Raw genomic sequence first — 22,355 nt, forward strand, 5'->3', positions numbered from 1 at the left:
CTGCATTTACCATTCATTCAAAGCTTTGTCAGGTAGTCAGATGACAAATGGATTACCTAAACCACACTTTATACTGTATCTGTCTGAAGACAAGCCCATGCTTGGTTCCAAAACTCCCACCCCTTCCTACAAATGTCTGCCAAATAATCATGAGGATATCTTTAATAATAAGCCAACCATTATTTTTGCATTAATTTTTGGGGCTCATCCATTGTCTTTTATGGGAGAAATACTAGGATGAACCTAGGACTCAGGTGTTGCCAAGCCACTGTGCTTACAACTTCATCATACAGAGGCTGTATCTGTGCCAATAAATGATCTTTTTATATATAATTATAACCTAAAATCATGCCATAATTATAGACATCAAGCCTATTTCTGATGTCTTGGCCCTAGTTTTAACAACAATTCATAAAGTTTAAGTCTTGCCTAAGACCTCTGATTACTGAAATTACTGTAAGTTAAGCATTTTCATGGGGTATCAATTTTGTATTTGCAACAATCCATAAATTTAAGACCTAAAACTGATTTTTCTGTTGAATCAAAATTTAACCCACGGTCTATGAATTTAGGAACTGATCAAAATGTTATTTTTTAATAAAATGTGCAGCATATAAAGCAAACCCAAGTTTGCATGAAGTCAGAATTATATTTCATGCATAACTTACATTCAAATCCAGCTGAAAAAATCCAGGCTGTATCTGTGACAGATGTTAGGATGAAGACATGCTATGATTATTACCAAAAAGAGCAAATTAATGACTATAATGACTACTAAACCCAAACGTCTCCATAGTTACAGTTTTCTCAACATAAAATCAATACCTGAACCAGACTACTCCCAAAAACCTTTACCATAAACTTGCAATATGAAAATTACACAAGAATAATAGGAAGAAAATGGATCAGCATTCTACTTTTTGCTATTTTCAAAGGGAACTATTTCCTATAGTATAGAGGAGTTACCAAGCTGAAGACAACTATACTATACTCCACCATACAACATATAGGAGGTTAGTTCCCAAAAGATAAGACAATAATGTATTTAGTTAATCACCTGATTCATATGACATCATATAATGTCAGCATTAGTAAACAATGCATATCAGAACAAATATAATTCCTGTAGTCATTATTAAAGGTGAGTGACTTAGTCCACTGTAATTCAGCCAGAACAGTTCTTGGAAATGAAAAACAGATATTATTATGGTTTCAGCAAACCAAAACACTGGTTTCTATCATAAGGATTGTGTACTATTGACAGTACTATTTATGTACTATACCTATCACTGCCCTCCTATTATCAGATCAAATTTGCACCAGTCTCAGAAGTTGTCTATTTAGCATGGAAAAGAGCAGAATTCTTTCATGTTTATGTATAGCATCCTGTACTCATGGAGAAATGCATACTATCATAAAATATATCTGAGAAGTCAGGTGAATGGAACTTAAAAACATATCATGTTATGTATTAAAATCATTACTGTAGTTTGATGAATGGCATATATAAATAATACAGTATAGTAATAAATGAATAGATTAATCTAGTAATATAGATTTAGAACAAGTATATACCAGCATTATGATAAAAAATAAGAACACAACATTGTGGGGGAAAAGTGTACACGAGTATGGTTTTATACATATTCTGCAAATGAATAAATATGCATTTATAGTGTTCTAATAAAAGATGAATGTATATGAAAATCTAACTAAGAGTAAAGTGTGGAAATAAATATGCTACTGAAAAGACAATGTGATTATTAAGGATCATAAAAAAAGATTAAGTTAGGTGTACATGCAATACATGTGTAAAGATTTTTTGAACCATCAGAATAGCTGGAGGTATGTATATCAATTTGCAATCATTAAAGACTTAGGGACAGCCTTCATGTCGTGTCTGTCTCTGACATTCATATTCGCGGCAAAATAAATTCAGTAATTTGATCCTATTCGGGTGTTTGGTACAAATTAATAGTAACATGGAAAACAAAGCAATTACTAATTACCTTCTGTAATGAAAACTTTTAATTGCTCACTCAAGATGTCATCCACATCTCTAAGACTGATATGTAAAGTATCCTCAACCTGCCATAGTTTGTGCCCTTGATGTGAATTTTAATGTTTGTATTATAATATTTTGAAAAAACTATTTAAAGACACCATAGAAATGATGCATTTTTAGCCATGATGCATTTTTAATTGTTTTCTCAAAGCTATTTTGATAAAATTATCATAATTTAAATAGATGCTTAAATTTTCAGATTTCATTTTCCTGTTACAATAAAGATTTTTTCCCCTATATCAAATACAATGAAGAATTTCATCCTATTTCCATTGGATTTATAGTTTCTAATATGATAAAAGAAGTGCATGTTGTATTAGCCAATTTTTACAATGTCTTTGCTGTCATAGAAATCTATCATAGGTTTCCAACTAATCAAAAGGTAAAGAAAACCAACATATGAACAGTGGCTTGGCTTGAATTGCTACCATTTACTCCAGGGCCACAGACATTAAGCAAATAAGGCATTAGTTAAAACAGTTTCATTGTCTTTGATCTTAATTGTAGTACACATTTAAGTCTCATTTCAACAAAAATTCTTAATCAGTATCTACTGTCACAGTGAATGAATTCTAGTGACCCAGTGGATTACATCAGAATCTCAAAACAAGCATGTAAAGTGACGAGAGGCATTTACACAAATCAAGGACAGGAATGAAGTTAAGATGTTCGACAATAGCAAATAATGAATACTCCTCCAGATGGATCATCCTGTCACATCCAGCATTGCACATTGTGTGCAGGCTTGTGGGTTTCCCATAATTTTTGTCCCATGTCCCCCAAATTTTGACCCTGTGTGCCTCCTAGGCACACATATTTGCCAGAAACAAGATAACAAAAATATGATTACAAAGTTTCATTAGTGGATGTCCACCTGTACTCTCATGGTACAATCAATGTCCAAAGTCACAGAAGGTGATAAAACTAAGACAACAACAAATATATACTTTAAAATAATGTATCTGCCAATAAAAACATTCCATGTTCATGATTTTATATCAAGCATGTGGCATCCTTTCATGGGGACTATGAATTTCTCCACTCCAAACCAATGGTTGTATATACAAGTTTAAACGGCCAACAATGTCGCCAGTAAAAAAAAAAGATTGCCAGATGGTATATTTTGCAGCCAATAAGGAAAATAAAAAGCAATTTGTGACATTGGAGAAGCCCTGTGCGATTGCTGAATAAACATTTTACATTATGTTTCATACTTTTAAGAAGAAATTTTTTTTTTGTGTACGAGAAAAATACACTGTATGATCATCTGGTATTACTCATACATGATCTCTTCGCCAAAAGGATAAACTTTTTACTTTTTTTTCATACTTTTAAGAAAGATTTTTCTTTGTGTACAAGAAAGCGACATGTATATGAAATTTCAGGAGCCACACCTCAACCGTGTTATATCCGAATTTGTGCTATAACAGAGCGTGCTATAGCTGGGTCACACTGTACTAACATTTTTATTTATCCACTGCTCTTGGGATCATATGTGCAACACTGCATATCTGAGCACATCAGCAGCAATCAGAAATAATATTCAACTGCAATTTGTATGCAAATAAGAAAAAGCAGCTAATCTCACAATCATTGTTTGGAAGAAAGAAAAAGAAAAAAAAATAACTCATCCCAAAACATTGTCATGAATACTAACATGATAGATATGTATCTATGCTATGATCAAACTCAATTAGAATTTCATTCAGTTTCAAAATATTAAAAAATTCCTAATACAAGCAAGGGAGGACTATCCTTTGATTGCCTTATAAGCAATCACAACATGAATACTTTAGGTTCAGAACAATTTTCTAATGCTCAAATAAAAAACTGTTTTTCCTCTATTTCAAGTAAACAATGTGGAATAACTTTTGACTTTAAATGATGAAAAAATAATCTCTAACCTTATTTCCTGCGTCTAGAATAACCAGCATTGTCTTATGTAAGGTAAATAGTTTCAAACAAGATTGTATAGGCAGAGGTCTCGGAAAAGCTTAATCACACGTATCTGGACGCCAATTTTTTATCTGGGATGCAGAAAATCACTTTGGAACGAGTCCTCTGTATGGATGTAATAGGTGAGGCAAAATTCAAAGACTTCCCAGTCCTGCTTCAGCCACCTGCTTTGTGTGAAAATGTTTTGATCGATTAACTGTGTTGATATTTACAATGACAGAATTCAGCAGCTAAAAGACCCCTTGATGTACATGTTGCCATTATAAGAGTACATCAAAAGAACATGATGCAATAGCTGGGCGGCATGTTCAAAGGATTGACTGGCAGCCTGGTGGGAAAACATTACTGATATTTAGTGATTGAATTCTGAGGCAGAAAGACCCAGAGATGTACATGTGATCATTCATAAGAGGACATCAAATAAACAACTTCAGCTTTCAATGCTGTGTTCATTTCCGAGTGTAGATGAATAAACAGTGCACATGACCTCAGAATCAAGACATGTTGAGACTTAGACACAATGTCATTCACAAATTTGGATAAGTATTCTTGGGTTAAACGGCAAACTTACGAACTTAGTGTCTGGAATAAGTCCTTAATTGAACTGACAAAATTCAGTCTTACTCTGATGGACAAACAAGAGCTGTGTGTGTTATAAAGAAAGTAGAAACTGAACTCAACGGCAACCAATAGTTCTTCTCATTTTCATAGTTTTTTGGGAGGGCCAGGGGACATGCTTCCTGGCAAAGTGGGCGAATAAGTTGCCTAAAAAATGTAAACTTTGCCTTCTTCTGTTAGGAAAGCAAAAATGACTTCGCCCTGTGACTTTATAAGAGGTACTTTGACTGACCATATTTTCTGAGATGTCCCCTCGCCTTAGCCCGGTTAGTTCTAGTGTTGTAGCAAAATGCATTCATCAAGACATCATGAGCTATAGGCCTAGTGTTTACATCAATTTCGTTGACAAACACACTCTTGCCCATTCACAAGCATGTGTTTTAATAACAGATTGACCATTAACTCTTTCCCGAGTAAGGTAGCAACTATCACTGCCAAATTTCTGCACGTGCTCCCTTTGATGATAAAAACATACAAAGTTGTGTTTCAAAACTTTAACAATAGTGTGTAAATAGCAATTTGTGTTTTAAGATCAGAATCGGTGATCAGGATATATACTAACTACCTCTTGTACACTATTTCCTCATAAAATTAGTTTGAAACTGTAAGTGAACCAGTAGCCTAACGGGAAATAATGGCATCCATCGCTAAGTCTGGGATGTACCAGTTTATTAGACTGTCTGTCTTTGTAAATTATCAGGCAAATATATTCAGAAAAATATACAATTCACTGAAAACAAAGCCTAGATATTATTTTATTACAGATTTAACTTTAAAATGCAAATTATGTAGGTCAGAAATGTATGGTACGATGCTATGCTGTGGAATTTGCGAGGTGCGTTGTAACGTCTAAGTTGTTTTCTGACTTGACACGTATTTGTGAAAATATGGAAAAAAGATGCAAAGCAGATAATATTTAACCATTGCCTAACATTATTACAAGCATGTAGACAAATAAATAAACCATAAATTTGCAAATCCTGTCAATGCACCGTTGCAATGAAGCTATGTTAAAGTGGGTGATTACATTACAAAAACCTTTAATTCAAAAAATAGATGCACTCAGGACTGTGTTGATGCTGTAGGAAAGAAGTGTTTAGTTCATATACTGACTATAAAGGAGACATTCTAATTTTATGCATTTTAGTATGTTATGAATAGTTACGGTAATGTTTTATCTGCAACGAAGAAATGGGGACAAACAGTATGATTTGCTCCGCGTCCACTTCTCCCCATTGAGCTCTCACTTCTCCCTGTTCTGTCCAGAAGGAGAAGTCACTTCTGAAAATTCAAGTCTAGCTTGACCCCTGGAGGGGACTGTAACTTTTGCTGGTGGGACTCCCATTTTTACCAAAATGGGAGTCCTGGACTCCTAATTTTAAAATCTTAGCAAGACCTCCATATAAGTATAGGTTATTTTAAAGCTATTAAATAACACAAATGCATTCATCATTATTATTTCATAACCTGATCTAAAACAAAAAAACAAAAACAAAAACACCAAAACACTTCGAAAATGATGTAGTCAAGTATCATAAATCTATATTACAGAAAATGTCACTGCTTAACGCCATTTAGTCTTACCAACTATGATGTTAACACTTTTGTTCGCTGTGTAATTCTGTCCGCCCCATTCTGTATATGCCATACATGTATAGATACCAGTATAGTTAGTGGTTAGGGATGTAAGATGGAGTTGGGACCCTGTTTGCTCTCTTCCATCAGGCAGAGTCCAGATATATTTTGGAAGAGGGTTGCTGTCGGCATTACATGTCAACGTCAATTGTGCCAGACCTTCACTGTAGTTTGGTCGATCAGGGTCACTTGCAATAGAGCTCATTCTAGGTGCATCTGTTTAAACAGAAAATCAAAATTTAGTAATGTTCTTGGCAGTATGATAGGAATGATGAAATAAAACAAGCGCATACAAAATAGTTATATCAAGCTCTTTCATTGGACACAATTTACAAATTATCCTTGACATAATTGTTTCCCATAAAACAGACATTAGCATATCAAATATGTCCTTGTGTCAAGTAGATGACATCTTCAATAAAAATACTCAAATGCATAAAAATGTGCCACATGGTCCCCCTGATATAATTCTCAAGTTTAGGTATATAAAATATGTATGTCTTTTTGGAACAATGCAATGAGCAATTATTGCAAAAGCGTATTTCTGGGTCTAGTAAATCTGCCTGACCATGTTGGGAAATAAACTCTTGACATTGCTCTCTTGTGAACAGTGACTTTATCAACTGTTCTTGTATCCGTCAGCAGCTTGCTCATAAATCCTTTATATATGAAAAGGAACTAAGACTCGAACTGTCTCTATTACACCCTAATAATAATAATAATAATAGTAATATTAATGCCTTAGTACAGCACTTAATCATCAGAAGCCCTAAGCTCTTTACAATATTAGTCACCAAATAAGGACCTATATATAGACAAGATTACAAAAACAAACAATTAAATTTCAAACAAAAGCATGTTAAAAATAATTAAGCAAAGGAAACATTGTTAAGTCTTTAGTCAATAATAGCTATAAGATTTTCAAGATGGTTGCTGTGGTGACAATAATGAACACACGATTTTTATCTAGGGCCAACTATGTATCATAAGAAACCTTTCAGTGAAAAGCTTAATTTGATATGACTATCCATTCCAGGAGTGTGTGTGTGTGTGTGTATTTGTGTGTGTGTGTGTGTTTGATATTTAATGCAGCTTTAACAATTTTTCAGTCATGCTGTACTGATGTCTGCAATGTGGCTGTTTATAGTGGTGCCTAGCACCGGGGCATCATACCACAGACATGTAGCACCATGTCCCCCACAATCAAATTATCCTGACACCAGGCCAACCAGTCTTAACACTAATCTCTAAATCCTAAACACCAGGTGAGGTAGCTGCTAGTACCATTTTTATAAGTCTTTATAAGTCTCAGCCAGGGTTCAAACCTGCGAACTCCCACACCAGAGGCAGACACTCTAACCACTTAGGCCACCAGAACCCATTTAGGAGGACTAGCCATAACAAGATTATCAAGATGGCCACTTGGCAGCCATACTAGTTATGCTAGCATCACCATTATCATGTAGGAACAATTAACCATGGGACAATTGTATTAAATTTCATAGCAATCCTCCGCAAGTTCAGATAAGTAATAATAACAAACCTGTGCTAACCGATGGACAGACAATGGACAACAAAAGACAGACAGTTCTGTAGGTCATCTGGTCTATGACCAACAGAATTAAAACAAAAAATGCAAGGACTTGAAGAAAAGGTAAATTGCAACACAGAAAAGGATATGACTGAAGGAAATTAGGCCAAAAGACACCTGATTAGTGAAGCTCTGAATGCCCTGAGAAACATATTAAACATATGTTTACCATATGGAATAAATGGAAAAGAAGGATTAAATTCAAAATGATGAAATATAAAATATAATGCAATTAAAGGGCAAAGGTCTAGGGCAAACCAATGGTTCAAAATTAATGTTTATTTGCTATCTTGCCATCAATGATTCTGTTGCTGGATCACTAAAACCCAGCTGTCACTAATCCATTGGAGCAGTGAAAATTGCCTTATCATAACTGTTAAGAATTGGTCATGTACTATCATTTCTTTTACAGGTTACTTAATGTTTATTTGTTAACTGAGACCTAGCAACATCCTGCACCTGATCTGGTACAATAAATGTTGGCTGCACAAATGGAAAAATGTTAACCAACCATCTAGTCATCAATTAGTTTTGATTATTGTCCAATCTTCCCTCATGTGGAGCTATAACCTGGTTTACATCCCCCTAAGCAATGATTACAGTACTGATGATAACAAAAGGTGTGGTGTCTCTGACTAGGACAGACCAATCAGAAAATGTCATGTGAGGACCGAACAAATAATTTAGAATTATACCACACAATGTGTTTTAGCATTTACATTGTTTTGTATGAACATTCAGTGCACCAAAACTGCAAAAATTACATGATGATAAGAAAAAGCACAATGGCAAATATGATAAAGAGAAGAAATTAAGGTAGAGATGCTGGGAAAATTAACATAAATGGCTGAAGAATGACCTAGGAGAGGCTGTGATGTTGAGCACTTTCTGCACTGAGTATTCAAAGAAATATTAAAGTGCACACGGTACCTCATTTGTGAGTATTGTTGGTGAAACACAGGTCTTGCAACTATTTTTAGTAGATATACTGGCTTCTTTTGATTTGAGCAGATTCAGTGAAATCTAGGAAGGACCAGTAAAAGTATTATTTTGTTGATCTTTTGAGATAGTCAACAAAAGTCCTAATTTTGAGCCCTGCAAAATGGGGCTGTAATTCTGTAAAATCTGCCAGAGTAGTAAAAATTAAACTCGATCTTCTTTATATAAAACCAAAGTCCAATCTGCATTCAAGCCATCAAAAGTTACCAAAAGGAATGTGACGGCCAATAATCTAAGTTCACAATTTCCATTTTTGTGAAAAAGTAAAGTAGAAGGTAGAGCAAAGCCCCAAATAATACAGTGCTTTCTGTTCAATTTGCTTAAATTCTGTTACATTTTGAGATGAGTTTGTTTTATTTTTTATCATTGGTTGATGTATCTGATAGATTAGAATTGATATAAAATATGAAAACCCTTTATGCCAGGATACTTTATAAATTTTTTGTCTAAGTTACAAATTCATTGAATGGTTTTTGCACTTTTAATAAATGTGGCCATACTTAATGGTTGATGGCCATTATTTGTATAAAATCTGAAAACCTTTTATAACAGAATGCTTTCTGCCAAACTCCTCTGAACAGTTTTTATGAAGTTGTTTAAAATGTTCTATTTTTAGTATTGAAGGCAATTCAGCATCATTTATACATATTTAAAAGAACTTGATACAAGGATGCTTTCTGTCACACTTGCTCAACTTCTGCTGTGCTATTTTTCAGAAGTCACGTAAAGGCTTTTTTCTATTTTCAGTAATGACAGCAATGCTTGATAGTGAATTTGCAGCATTTATGCGAACTTGTAAGCCTTCTATGCCACAACGATTTCTGTTAAATTTCATCAAATTTATCTGCTGAATGGTTTTCTAGAAAAAGTCATTAAAATTTTTATTGTTTGTCTGATCAGCATAATTCTGCACAAATCAGAAAACCCATTTACGTCAAAATACTATTAGACAAACTGGGTCATCTCTATTGAGCAGTGTTATTTTTGCATACAATAAAAATATATGTACAAGAAACCTTGGGAGCCATACCAGGATTGTGCTATATCCGAATCATGTTATAAAGGATCATGCTATAGCAGCGTCACTCTGTATCAAAACAGTATAGCAGATGGGAGATGATTATTTACAATCTCACAAAATGGACTGACATTGGCTTTGATATATGCAAAATTTGTCTTCTTTTCAACTGAAATAGCAAAGTAATTAAGTTAAACCAATTAGCAAGAAGCTTAATTTGATTTTAATATTCCAAGCAGTTACTTACAATTAACAGAAATACGTCCTGTTTGTTGGTATCCATCTCCATCTTCTGATAATGTTGTCTGCTGAACAGTGCACCTTATCACCATTTCGTTGTCATCCTTGGTCAACTGCACTGTCAACTTTTCTGTTCTCTCATACGTACAAGATCCTGGAACCTTGTTAAAAGATACTTGGTTCACTCCATCAGTAATGACTGTGCTTGTAGTCTGACCCCTGAGATACTTGTACCAAACAAACTTCCCTTGAGGCTCACGACCAACATTTCCAAAACAAGTAAAGTTCACAGTCTGATTCTCTGCCAGGATGGCGGATGGGGTGTATGGCAATGATTGATTCTCAAACTTTGGTGTTGCTGTAAATAATCAAATGTAACATCATGTTAGTTTGGGCAAAATTACAAAAAGATACTCATGTTGACGAGTCTTCAATTTGCTAACAATGAATACTGTCTTTCTGGCCAAATTACTAGCAAAGAAAAACTCACTGATTCAAGTTCAGAAACACACATGTTGCCTTATGCGAGTTTCATACTCGCAATTAATAATCATTAACTAGCCAATACTAAAGATGACTAGGTGAAAGACATGGTTCTGACTGGACATTATCATTTCAGTATTCATCCCACCACCTAGTCAGTTATCCTGGGGTCACAATCTAAAATCTATCACATACCATAATTTGCAATGAACATGCCACTCTGCATTATGGCTGCTTGAGCTACATTTAACCTTTTTTTCTAAAAAGAGGATATTACTAACTGGTCCTAGCAGAAGTTATGCCACAATTGGGCCTGACAACCTTATGCTTGGGTCTAAGCATTGGACCTAAATACTTCACAGTGCATAGGCAGCTTTCTGCAAGCTGTATGAGCACATGTTCCTTTAAGCACAGTAAAATTCAATGGGCATAAACAGCAGCAACAAGAACAAAGCAAAAATGTATTGCCTTTGTTTAAAGCATGTGTCTCAACTACTATGCAAGTCCAACATATCATCAAGATGCTTGATTTGATCTGTTTGAGACTTGAAGCAAGCTTCTCATCGATTACAACTACCTTATGCTCTCATAAAGCTCTAAGTGAATGAACTGTAATTTAAGAAAAAGTCAGTATTTCCAGAAATAGTCAATGAAACTTAAAAGCTCAGGTGTTTGTGTCTTTTACAGTCAAAAACTGAGATAACATTAATATATATATATATTTAACTGAGCATAATTTCCAGGAATTCAAGATATGGCCATTTTTTTTCTTTCTAACTGCTGAATGTTGAAATCATATCTGATATCCTTGAGTGACAAGGTTTTAAAAAATTAGACTGTGCATGCATGGCAGCCATATTGGGTGAAACTATTAGAAGACTTTTGGTGAAAACCCTTATGATGATATGACCACCAGCTCAGGAGAATTTTTGAAAAGTTTCTGAAGTCATAATTTTTATTAAGAACCAACCAGATATCATAATTAAACTTCCTGTGAAAACCCCATGTTGATGTAAATTTCCATTTAGAAGGAGCAGCAATATCAATATTTTCAAGATGGCTACCATGGTGGCCATATCTGATGTCAGATCAGCATGATTTTCATTTAGTACCAAACAGACACCATGAAGATTTCTGGTGAAAACCCACTGCTTTGAAGACTTTACATCTAGGAAGAGTGACAATTAGATTTTCAAGTATTATTGTCATTTAAGAACAAGACATCATAAAAAAATCTACTGAAGACCCCATCAATATGACTTTCTCTTCAGGGAAGAAGTTATAAAAAGACTTTCAAGGTAGCTGCTCTGGTGGCCATTTTAGATGTCAGATCAACACCACTTTCATCAAGAACGATCATAAGAAATCTTTTACTGAAAATGTTGGATGGTGTAGCATTGAGATTTTCAAACTGGCTACTACATGTCTAAGCAGCACCATTTTCTCTAAGGATTAAAAAGTGTTAACATTTAATGTATATCTCTCCAATGTTATGAGGCTGGCTCTTAAAAGGGACATTTTAAAATTTGCCTTGTTGGAGTTCTATCTGTTACATGAAATCCTTAAATTCCTCTTCAACATTGTTACTCTTGAAAACTTTCAAGTCCACATCGTTCATTCTTCTCTACTCTATACCAAAGACTCATCTACATTACACTCCATTCAAAAAGCTCCAATACCATGTGCTTCTGCATCAGCAATGATGGCTCGCTTATGTTTTGCAGCGTACAATTTTCTTACAATACACATATTGATACATTGTCTTCAATTGTGTGGACACCTACAGACTTCCAGTTATGGGGGCCCCAAGTGGCAGAGCGGTCTAAAGCACTCTCCAATTCGGATCACGGCCATCTCACCTCTGTCTGCGTGGATTCGAGTCTCGGATTCAGCCAATGTGGGTATGTGAGAAAGCTTGCCAGTAGCTTCTCGTAGGTCGGTGGTTCTTTACGGGCTTTTCCCAGATTCTTCCTCCACCATTAATACTGGCTGTCATGTATGGCCTATCGTGTGCTGAAAAATGGCGTTAAACCCTACAACAATAACAACTTCCAGTTACGACTCAACTATCAGTTCTAGACAGTGAGCCTCCTTAGTCCAAAAGTTACAAGTTTTTATCTCTCTATTGCACCTTCTTGTTTGTTAACTGGAAAGAGATATACTCTACAAGTTTAGATTCCCAATCCAAGTTTTCCATTCTTTCCAATGCCAGTCCTAAATATATGTACTTCTCTCCTATGGCACTAGACCTTATGGTTCACCCATTTTTGTAATTTAATACCGACTGTTGCTGTTGATCAATAAGTGGTCATCCACTGTATGTTTGCATGTTTTATTTTACAACTGATGTAATGTGCAACTGCCCTTAATACACTGCTCCCGCACTCTCAAATCGTGAAAACATTTTAAGAAATAAATAGCAATGAAAATAAGTTTTGTCAAGTTCATTATAATCATCATAAATACAATATACCCTATCAGTGCTCAAAGAAAAATTATTTTAAACACTGGCCCAGGGTTGGTGACTTTAAAATATCACATGCCTGGCTCCAATTCCACAAGTCCCAACTCCAGCTTCCATATGCTGAAAATCGCCCTTATTTTTAAATATTAGTTTTCGCACATCACTGCAATTGCTCTACATCAAATATGAAAAGATAAAAAACAGAATTTTATTATAAACTAACTTGTGAGTTGATTCAGATCTCAAAGTATTTCCTGTAAAGCAATTTTATCCTCCAGGTCCCAAGGTCAGCCATTTTCTAACTGCTCTATCAATGTTCTCCATACTCATCGGATCAGCATTATGTTAATTACCATTTGAAGCATGTTTTGTTTTATAGTTTCTCTTGATACTTTTGATGTCATTCATAGGTACTTCTTAATATGTTTAATAAGTGTTGCATTCCACTAGTGTAAATGAGTGCAAGGGACAGCTCTGTTATTATTCATTAAACTATAACTTAAAAAACATCTTGAAGTTGAACAACACAGTAGTAATTAAACAAGACCAATAAAAAAAAATCAAAATACTTGCTCAAGTGTTTCTGGTGAAATCATTTTTAGGTATTCTTCCATTTTGTCTAACCTCCACTAAATGACAGATTTTCAATCAAAGACTCGTGAACCACTATCTGATTCCTTTATTTATATCTCCAAAAAGCATCCTTCATTTGGTTTAAGCTCTACAGATTACAAACAATGAAGTAATGAATTAACATCTTTTTTGTATATGTGATACCCTTAATCTCATTACTTGGCCACACATCACTGCTCACTGGTCACAAGGACTCCTGAACAATTCAGGTACCCAATAGACTGGTTCTGGCTGGTTTTTGTTTTTGTTGTTGTAGGGTTTAACGCCATTTTTCAGCACACGATAGGCTATACATGGCAGCCAGTATTAATGGTGGACGAAGAACCCGGGAAAACCCCGGAAAGAACCACTGACCGACGAGAAGCTACTGGCAAGCTTTCTCACATACCCAAATTTGCCGAATCCGAGACTCGCACCCACGCAGACAGAGGTGAGATGGCAGTGATCCGTAATGGAGAGCGCTTTAGACCACTCGGCCACTCAGGGCCCGGCTGGTTTTTGTAATGCACATATAAATACCCGAAATGGTAATCTGTAATACCTCTGGTAAAATCACATACATGTTAATGCCAAGGAAGCACTAATTAAATGTAACCTAGGCAATCTATTCCCCATTCACAAGTCATATGATTTCGCTTTGCACACATATTTTACAGCTTTTGATAAATGTATATGCAGAAAATCTTCATAAATGTATGGTGCATGGGAATAAACAATAATTTAACTTTTAATCCTGAAAATAATATTTCATTAAATGAATAATCTTTAAAAAATCAAGTTTCACTGCTGACTGTGTTTGCATGAAATAAATGTTGCTACATTTTAACAAAAGGAATCTTGTTTTGTGGTGCAAAAAGCAGTGATGTAATAGACAACGTTTTGCATATACATGTGCTGAAACCTCAAGAAGACATTTTTTTACGATCTTTCATAAACAGGATATCTTAAAAATAAAGGAAATTTATGCCAAAAAGCAAACAATTTTATTACAAAATGCTGTTTATTTACAATTGATCACAATGTGATTATAAAACAAGAATTCAGCAACTAAACAGTGCCCCTACCCCCACCTCTTCCACATCTTCTCGAGGTCTAACTGGAATGGCATCCCCATTTTCATTTTTTTTCAATGTTTCCTCATTAACCCATGACGTTGCTTATAGTATGATCTGTTTTGAGAAACTGTTGTCAACAAGTTATCAAAGAAGAGGTGTATGTTTAATTGACAGAACTGGTTTTTATTGTCAAACTTTTTAAAAGCTGCTTGTTGGACAAACAAAATATTTGCTTTTTGTACTGACTGTTCGCTGCTCCAGTGGCCTTGGGGTTAGAGCGTCTGCCTTGGATGTGGGAGGTCACAATTTCAATCACAGCTGAGTCATGCCAAAGATTTATAAAAATGGTACAACCGCTGCCTTGTTAGGCACTCAGCATTAAGAGGTTAGTGTTAGGACTGGTCGGCCTGGTGTCAGGACAATGTGACTGGGTGGGACATCATGCTACATGTCTACAGCATGATACCCCAGAGCTAAACATCACTATAAACTGCTACACTGCAGACAGCATAGCGATATGACTGAATTTTTTTTAAAGCTACGTTAAGCTACGTTAAAAATCCAAATTATACACACACACACACACTTGTACTGGCTGTTTATGTGCTTTTCAACTTACAATCATTAGTAATAATAATAATAACAATAATAATAATAAAAATAAAAATAATAATGCTTTATTTATAGAGGGTGACTCATTAGTCAAGGACTCTTCTCCCTTTATGTGTTGATGTCTGCCCCTTTTTTATGTTGTGCCGTATGATAAGTCAATATTTTGAATATTCATTCAGCAATGATACCTCTAAAAATATCATGCCAAGTAAAAAAAAATAATGACTACTGTATTCTAACAAATTAGTATCAAATATAGATTACAGGTTAAATTAGAATTTTACCAAAACACAATAAAAGCAATGTAATTTTGCCTAGCACATAATTACACCCTACAAGATAAAGAACATACTGAGGGTAAATATGTTTATTTCATGCTCAATATATTTTACAAAGCCCACCAGATAAATTAGGATTAGAGCACAACTTTACATTGATTTCAAAATGAAGATGACTTCTTGGAACACAAGAATTATATTTCAAGCTCTTTTTCTTCCTGTTCCACTTTCTTACAGCTCTACTGAAATCAACATCTTTGACAGATGTCACTTCTAGTTGTATAAGCATTAATCTGTTAATTAATTCTGAGCATACTCTGCTTCTTCTTGTTATCAAAATTGTTCTGTGCTTCTTTCTGAAGAGGCATATACATAGCTAAGCTTAGTCAGCTTGAATATAACGTTGGGAAACTGATCTTTGTGGCTGTTTTGTACAATTTTCCAGAGATCACAGATATTGTCTTTTGGATACATCTGCTCCAAAATAGGATTTTTCATTAGTATAAACTTCCTTTGTTAAATCAGTAGATTACTGACTACTATGCCAATTTCTTATATATTCCATAATGCATTATAAGCTATTTAGTCCATCATTGCTTGGGCAAACAGAGGTATTAAAATAAATATCTTTACTCCTTTAAATTTCATTTTTTAACCTTATTTTATTCAATTTATCTTGACCCTCATATGGAAATATGTATATGGTTTTGTAGCATATGATCTACAGAGCAAAACTGATTAATTAAAACAAATGAAAATTGCATTATACTTTTAAATTGTCTGTATTTTAATTAGGCTCAGAATTCTGGCCTTTGTACTTCTAAGTTCGAAATGCCACTGAAAAGGTCATGCCGTCTATTTTGTGTCCATCCAGCAGGTACATCTTACTTGTATTTAACTCCATTTTGGACTCAAAATCAGTCACTGGTATCTCCATTAACACTTTCCCAGCTCCTATACATGCACTGAATATATAGTCTGATATACCTCATAACTTTAAAGATTATTGTCATCATCACTATCATCAGCAAGTATTTGGTGAACTAAATTGTAATGAACCACACCAGGAAGCAGACATTTTGGGTTTACTAGGAAACCCATATTTTAAACAAGCATTTGTAAAACTTTCTTCATGAATGGCTTCAAACTACACCATAATGCTTAATCCTGGGCATGTTGTGCTATCAAAGTTATTTTCACAACCATTAATGTCGTGCTTGAAGAGCCCAAATGTGGAACAGCTGCTATCCAAAAAACAGATGTCGCCATACAAACGTTAAATAAAAATTGCATACTTTGCCAAGCACATTTTCATAAGTGGGACTTTCAACGAATTTGCGGGAGTTCTCATGCTTCACTGTTCTCCAAGCACATGAATTCATACAAATTTTGTACGATTTGTGCAAGAGCACACTCTGAAAACATCTCCACATAAGTACTTCATATATCTAATGACTTTCCCAGGAAGACTCTGTTGTTCTGCCAATACTTCCTTTTTGTCATGCAGAAAATAAGCTACATTGATTTCTGATTGGTGGTTATTGTTTAGCCTGGACAGATCAAACAACAACCACAAATGAGAATTCAATGATACATATTTTACCCTGCAACAAACCGGTAGCATAGATTTCAAAAATGACCAAAGGACTCGAGATGCAATTCAAAGTAGAAACTTTGCATAAACGTGGTTATTAAACTGATGAGTAAAGTACTTCATTATACACATGGAACACATTTGGAATGTATACTAAACATACTTCTGGGTTAAGATAATTAGCATGGAATGGGGAAGGGTGGCCAGATTATGAACCCTGTCATTTTGTGTTAACTTGTAGACAATGAATAGGTATTCTCAAATAGTCTTTTTCATTTTTATTAATAAACATGAGTGTCTGTGACTGCAAATACTGTTTCAGATGGATTATAATTTTACAAAATAACAAGGCAACAATAATTATTCATGACTGCAAAAGACTAAAATAAAATGCATACCGTAAGTATTGTTTTGTAACGATTCTCCATCTCTTGTATCAGTATGTGTATGAATCATTTCACCCCTACTAGCCAAGAAAGAAAAAGAAACAGAACACAACAGAATAACTGTGGATTGTAACTTTAATAAAAAAATAGAGAAAACAATTTCCCTGACTGGAACACGGCACATCCATTGGGATTACTGATGTAACTCATGATTGTGTAAACTGCAAAAGTGAATAATCTTTTTGTGAATGGGTTTAAGATATCTGGAAAACACATCATCATCCAAGGAATTCTTTCACAACAAAGAAATCTGTAAGCTTGCAGAGACAAATGCGTTACTTTTGGAATTGGATTATAAAGGGTGCGGGTCATTGTAGTTTTTGTTGGTTTGTAACTTTGCTGCATAAAGAGAAACATCTCAAAGTTTAAGTTTACCTTACTCAAAAGAAGATGAATTGTTAGCCCTTTTTGTTTTTGGATAAATGTTTTCCAGTATGAACAACAATGAAATCTAAGAAAGTACACCCTTTATGACAGGCAGTAAATTAACTGCCATTTGTATCAAAAGATTTATTTGGGTTTTTGTATTGGCTTATGCACATTATATGTAATGTGTTAATTTATAATATTGCTACAAAAAGATGAAAGATACTGTTAAAAGTATGATTATAAACTAAAAGGAAAAATGAAATATAACAATTATTCTATGAATGGACAATGAATTTGTTTGTTAACTTTGCGTGTTTATTTGCATTTTTTGATGGAGAGAGAGAGGGAGAGAAAATGTAGTACAACTTGCAATTTCCTAATACACCACTCCCTTGATAACTTGTGCCCTCATAACTCGCGAACCTGCTTATAACACGGGGTCAGGAGTGGATCCCAATTTTTGTACCACAAACCCCCCACCAAAAAAAACTGATCCCTATTTCTTCACTATGAAGAAAATCGTGGTCAAAATTGGTAACTGAAATGTTGATATATCATTCGTTTCATGGTCAAGAACGGTAAATAGGACCTGGAAATGTTAATCAACATTTATAATTGGTTACATTTTCTTTCCAAACGACAATCTCAGTACACCATAATTAAAGATATTTAAGGAAATTTCAATCAATGAAAATATCAATTACGCCTTGTGTAGGCTGTACATTCATATTTAAATGCCAGTTAAATACTTTTTATTAAGCGAAATTTGTGTGTTATTTCTATCTTTTAGTTCCTCTTAAGTATAATCATGATAAATACAATGTGTATTTAAACGTAAAATGTGTCAATCTACTGTAACAGCTATGTCTGCAAGTGTTTCTCTGAGAACCTAATTAAGTGCCGACAGTGTTTTGATAACTGTCTTGCAGAAGTATTTGTTGTATTGTTGCACTGAATTAAAAGATGGCCTCCTTTGTATTATCACATTAATTATGTCTTTTGAATCAAATAAATGAGGTGGAATAAAAGAAAAGCTAAAAGGCATGCAAATCCTACATACTTAAATTCTAGCAGCCTCTATTGTACGTTGGGCGAACTCACTTCAGTTGATCAATCGAACACTGTTATAAATGTTATTGTGTATGTAACATAATTAAACTACCTTAAATTAACCGACTCATTCACATCTGTGATCAACGACAGCAAGGCAACCAAGCGAAATGAATACTTCATAAAAAAAAGAGCTTGGTTTCATAGATGCGGACCACTGTGGTAAAGTGAGTTTCTGAGAACTGCTGAACTGGCACTTAGATATATCTTTAAGGATGGTAAGAAGTTTCACTATTACTTCAAATGAAATCATGACATCAATATTGTACTAATTTAACAATACAAAAATCGAGTTTCAAAGTAGACGATTGTTTCACGAAATATATGTCCCTATATTTTTTTATATAAAAAGGAATCTTGTTTGGTGGTGTATTGACAGTTAGTCTAGTTCCCTGCTAACTTTACTCCCAACTTTGTATTGTAGTAACAAATACACTCTTGGAACCAGACTAATCAACAAAACAAAAAGCAGTGACGTAATGCATAGATGTTTTTGCGTACACATGATGGTTGTTGAAACCAGTTGGAACGATCTTTCACATGTTGGACATTTTGAAAATAAATGTTATTTATTCAGAAAAACCAACAATTTCATTAGAAAAAGCACGTCATTAACAAAAAATTATCGACGCGATTGTTAAACGAGGATTCAGTCATTAAACAGCCCAATTCCCTAAATAACCCCCCAGCGGTTTTCTCGATGTCTAAGCTTAAAAAAAATCGGTTTTCAGAGGTCCATCGGTAACTCACACCCTCGATTATAGTGCGGTCTCTGTTTGTGGACCCCGTTGTGCACAAGTTATCGAGGGAGAGGTGTATTAGCTGAAAAAGTATGGGTCAGATGAAAACTTTTTAGTACATTCTTGACCCCACATGTTTCAATCAACCCCCCGTTCTGACACCAAAGGTGGGGTTTTTTTTACCCTCTGTTTTACACCCCTGGGGGATGCACTGCCATTAAAGAATTTAGTTATAATGCAACAGATTTAAAATTTCACAAGGAGTTATTATTATTACCTTTAGTAACTTGGTCCTCTAGTCATATCAACTTTGAAAAAAAAATCTTTTTCTTCTTCTGTAAAACAAGCTTTGTATACAGCAACATATGGTAATTAGGCCATCCACTTATAAGCAGATACAAGTTTCCATATTTTATAGCTCTAATAAATGTTATGATATTGTGCAAAAAAATTGATTCAGGTTTGAGGAACTTTACACACAGACATGTAAACATAGATGGACAGCAGCAAAACAATATGCCTCCTTCTGCTACTGCACTGGAGGCATAAAAAACACTACTTTCATAAATACATACCGGTGACCACAATTGCTCCATTGCTTTGAACTCTTTTAGTTCCTGACTGAACATACACCAATTCACAGCGGTATTGAGCTTCATCTGAACACTGTATAGAATCAAACTGAAGTATGGATCTTCGGTTACTTGATGTAGGATTTGATTTTACAGTTCTGTTTTCAATGTCTGCTGCATCTGGTAAATTATATGAAGCATTATACTGATTATCTTGATAGTAGAACACTATTATAATGAAGTCAGGGTCAGTATCACGTTTTCTTTTCAATTCAATGGAAAAGAAACCTTCTCCTGCTGATAGGGTATAGTCACAAAATAATGATATCTGGTTGTTCCCAAGCTGTCCCTTATCTGTGGATTTATTTAATGTCACTGTTGCAGACCGTAAACCTGGAAAATAAAAATAATTTATCACATGACTTCACCAACATTTTTCAGTTTGTGCCATACATGTACTTTTGATAAACATAATATGACATAAAAAAATTACTGAAATCAATTACTTCTGTTTTATTGAAATATACTATGATCATCATACAACTCTGCTTCAAGAACAAAACTGAACAAAATCAGGTACATCATTTACTTCCTAGTTTTCTGTGTGCTTTTCTTGACCTTTTCCTTTCTGGAAACTTTGCTTCTGACTGGCACCATATACTCATTATTTTATGCAAGAGCCATTAAATGCCAATACAGTTCTCACCCATTAAATTATGCCTCGCTCCAAAGTGATTACAGATATAACTTGGTATTATTAAGAACCCAGTTACTAAAATCACATCAACGTATAACAATATGCATTGAAGAAAAAGTGAAACTTTAAAACAGCATTATTTAACAATTTTATTTTAGTGCATGCTAAACCGATGTTAAATACATTGTTATCCTCAGTATACTGCAGTTCTGTACACATTGTGATTCTCTCTGTATCATCATTTGTTATGGACCCAGACTACAATGTTATAATGAGACAAAGGTGTACAGCGAAAACCCCAAAAACCTGCTCCACCAAAAGTCGGGCCGTACCATTTACAATAGTTATATACAGTAAACAAACTGCAGACCATGCCAAGATCATGATTCTGCATTTAACTGAGGAGTACTTTTATAGTCATTCTCAATGACTGTAGGACATGAAGTCACAGGACAAAAAGTCACAGACAGAAAGTCACAGGACAAAAAGTGACAAGTCTGATTTTCACAGCTATAAAAGAAGGTACAATCACTAGCATTATTCACGTGGGGAGTTAATAGAGTAAATTCTGTTAGTGAGTGTGTGTGTGTGTGATTTGGATTTTTAACATAGCTTTAACAATTGTTCAGTCATATCATTATCTGCATTGTGACAGTTTATAGTGATTTCTTGCACTGGGGCATCATGCCGCATACATGTAGCATGATGTCCCACCCAGTCACATTATCCTGACACCAGGCCCACCAGTCCTAACAAAAACTTCTTAATGAAAATCAGACTTGTCACTTTTTGTCCTGTGACTTTCTGTCTGTGATTTCCCAAACCAAAATGTATGCTTACGACAAGCTTGCAGCAAGCTTACGACAAGCTAACTGAGGTTGTGCAAGCTAGTAAGGGTGCTTGCACAAGCTTGCAAAAGGAATTTTTCGAAGTCTGCGAGTTTGCAAGCTTGCAGAATTTAAAGTTCAAGCTTGCACAAGCTTGCAAAAGGAATTTCTCTGAGTCTGCAAGCTTGCGAAATCTAAAATACTTGATGTAAACTTGCGCAAGCTTGCAATAATCAGGCATGAAAGTTGAAAGTTGGCAGTTCTGCATGAGATCAGTACTTCCTGAAATGTTAAAGAATATATGTTGTGACTAGATCATGCTCAGTATAAGAAACTACACTGTCAAATTAAAA

General features: G+C 34.7%; 1 protein-coding gene across 1 annotated transcript in view; it reads right to left on the minus strand.

Annotated features, from left to right (window-relative positions):
- Nucleotides 1-22,355, minus strand: part of LOC149793236 (uncharacterized) — a 73,660-nt gene that overhangs the window by 23,599 nt on the left and 27,706 nt on the right. Inside the window, exons 2-4 of the mRNA XM_089967201.1 lie at nt 20,482-20,871; nt 10,130-10,480; nt 6,224-6,490 (exon numbers count right to left, since the gene is read on the minus strand). Coding sequence (XP_089823327.1) covers nt 6,224-6,490; nt 10,130-10,480; nt 20,482-20,871 — 1,008 coding nt within the window. The remainder of the gene's footprint in view (nt 1-6,223; nt 6,491-10,129; nt 10,481-20,481; nt 20,872-22,355) is intronic.

This window comes from Sinohyriopsis cumingii, chromosome 8 (assembly GCF_028554795.1).
Source record: "Sinohyriopsis cumingii isolate HCF-2022 chromosome 8, ASM2855479v2, whole genome shotgun sequence".
NCBI lineage: Eukaryota > Metazoa > Mollusca > Bivalvia > Unionida > Unionidae > Sinohyriopsis > Sinohyriopsis cumingii.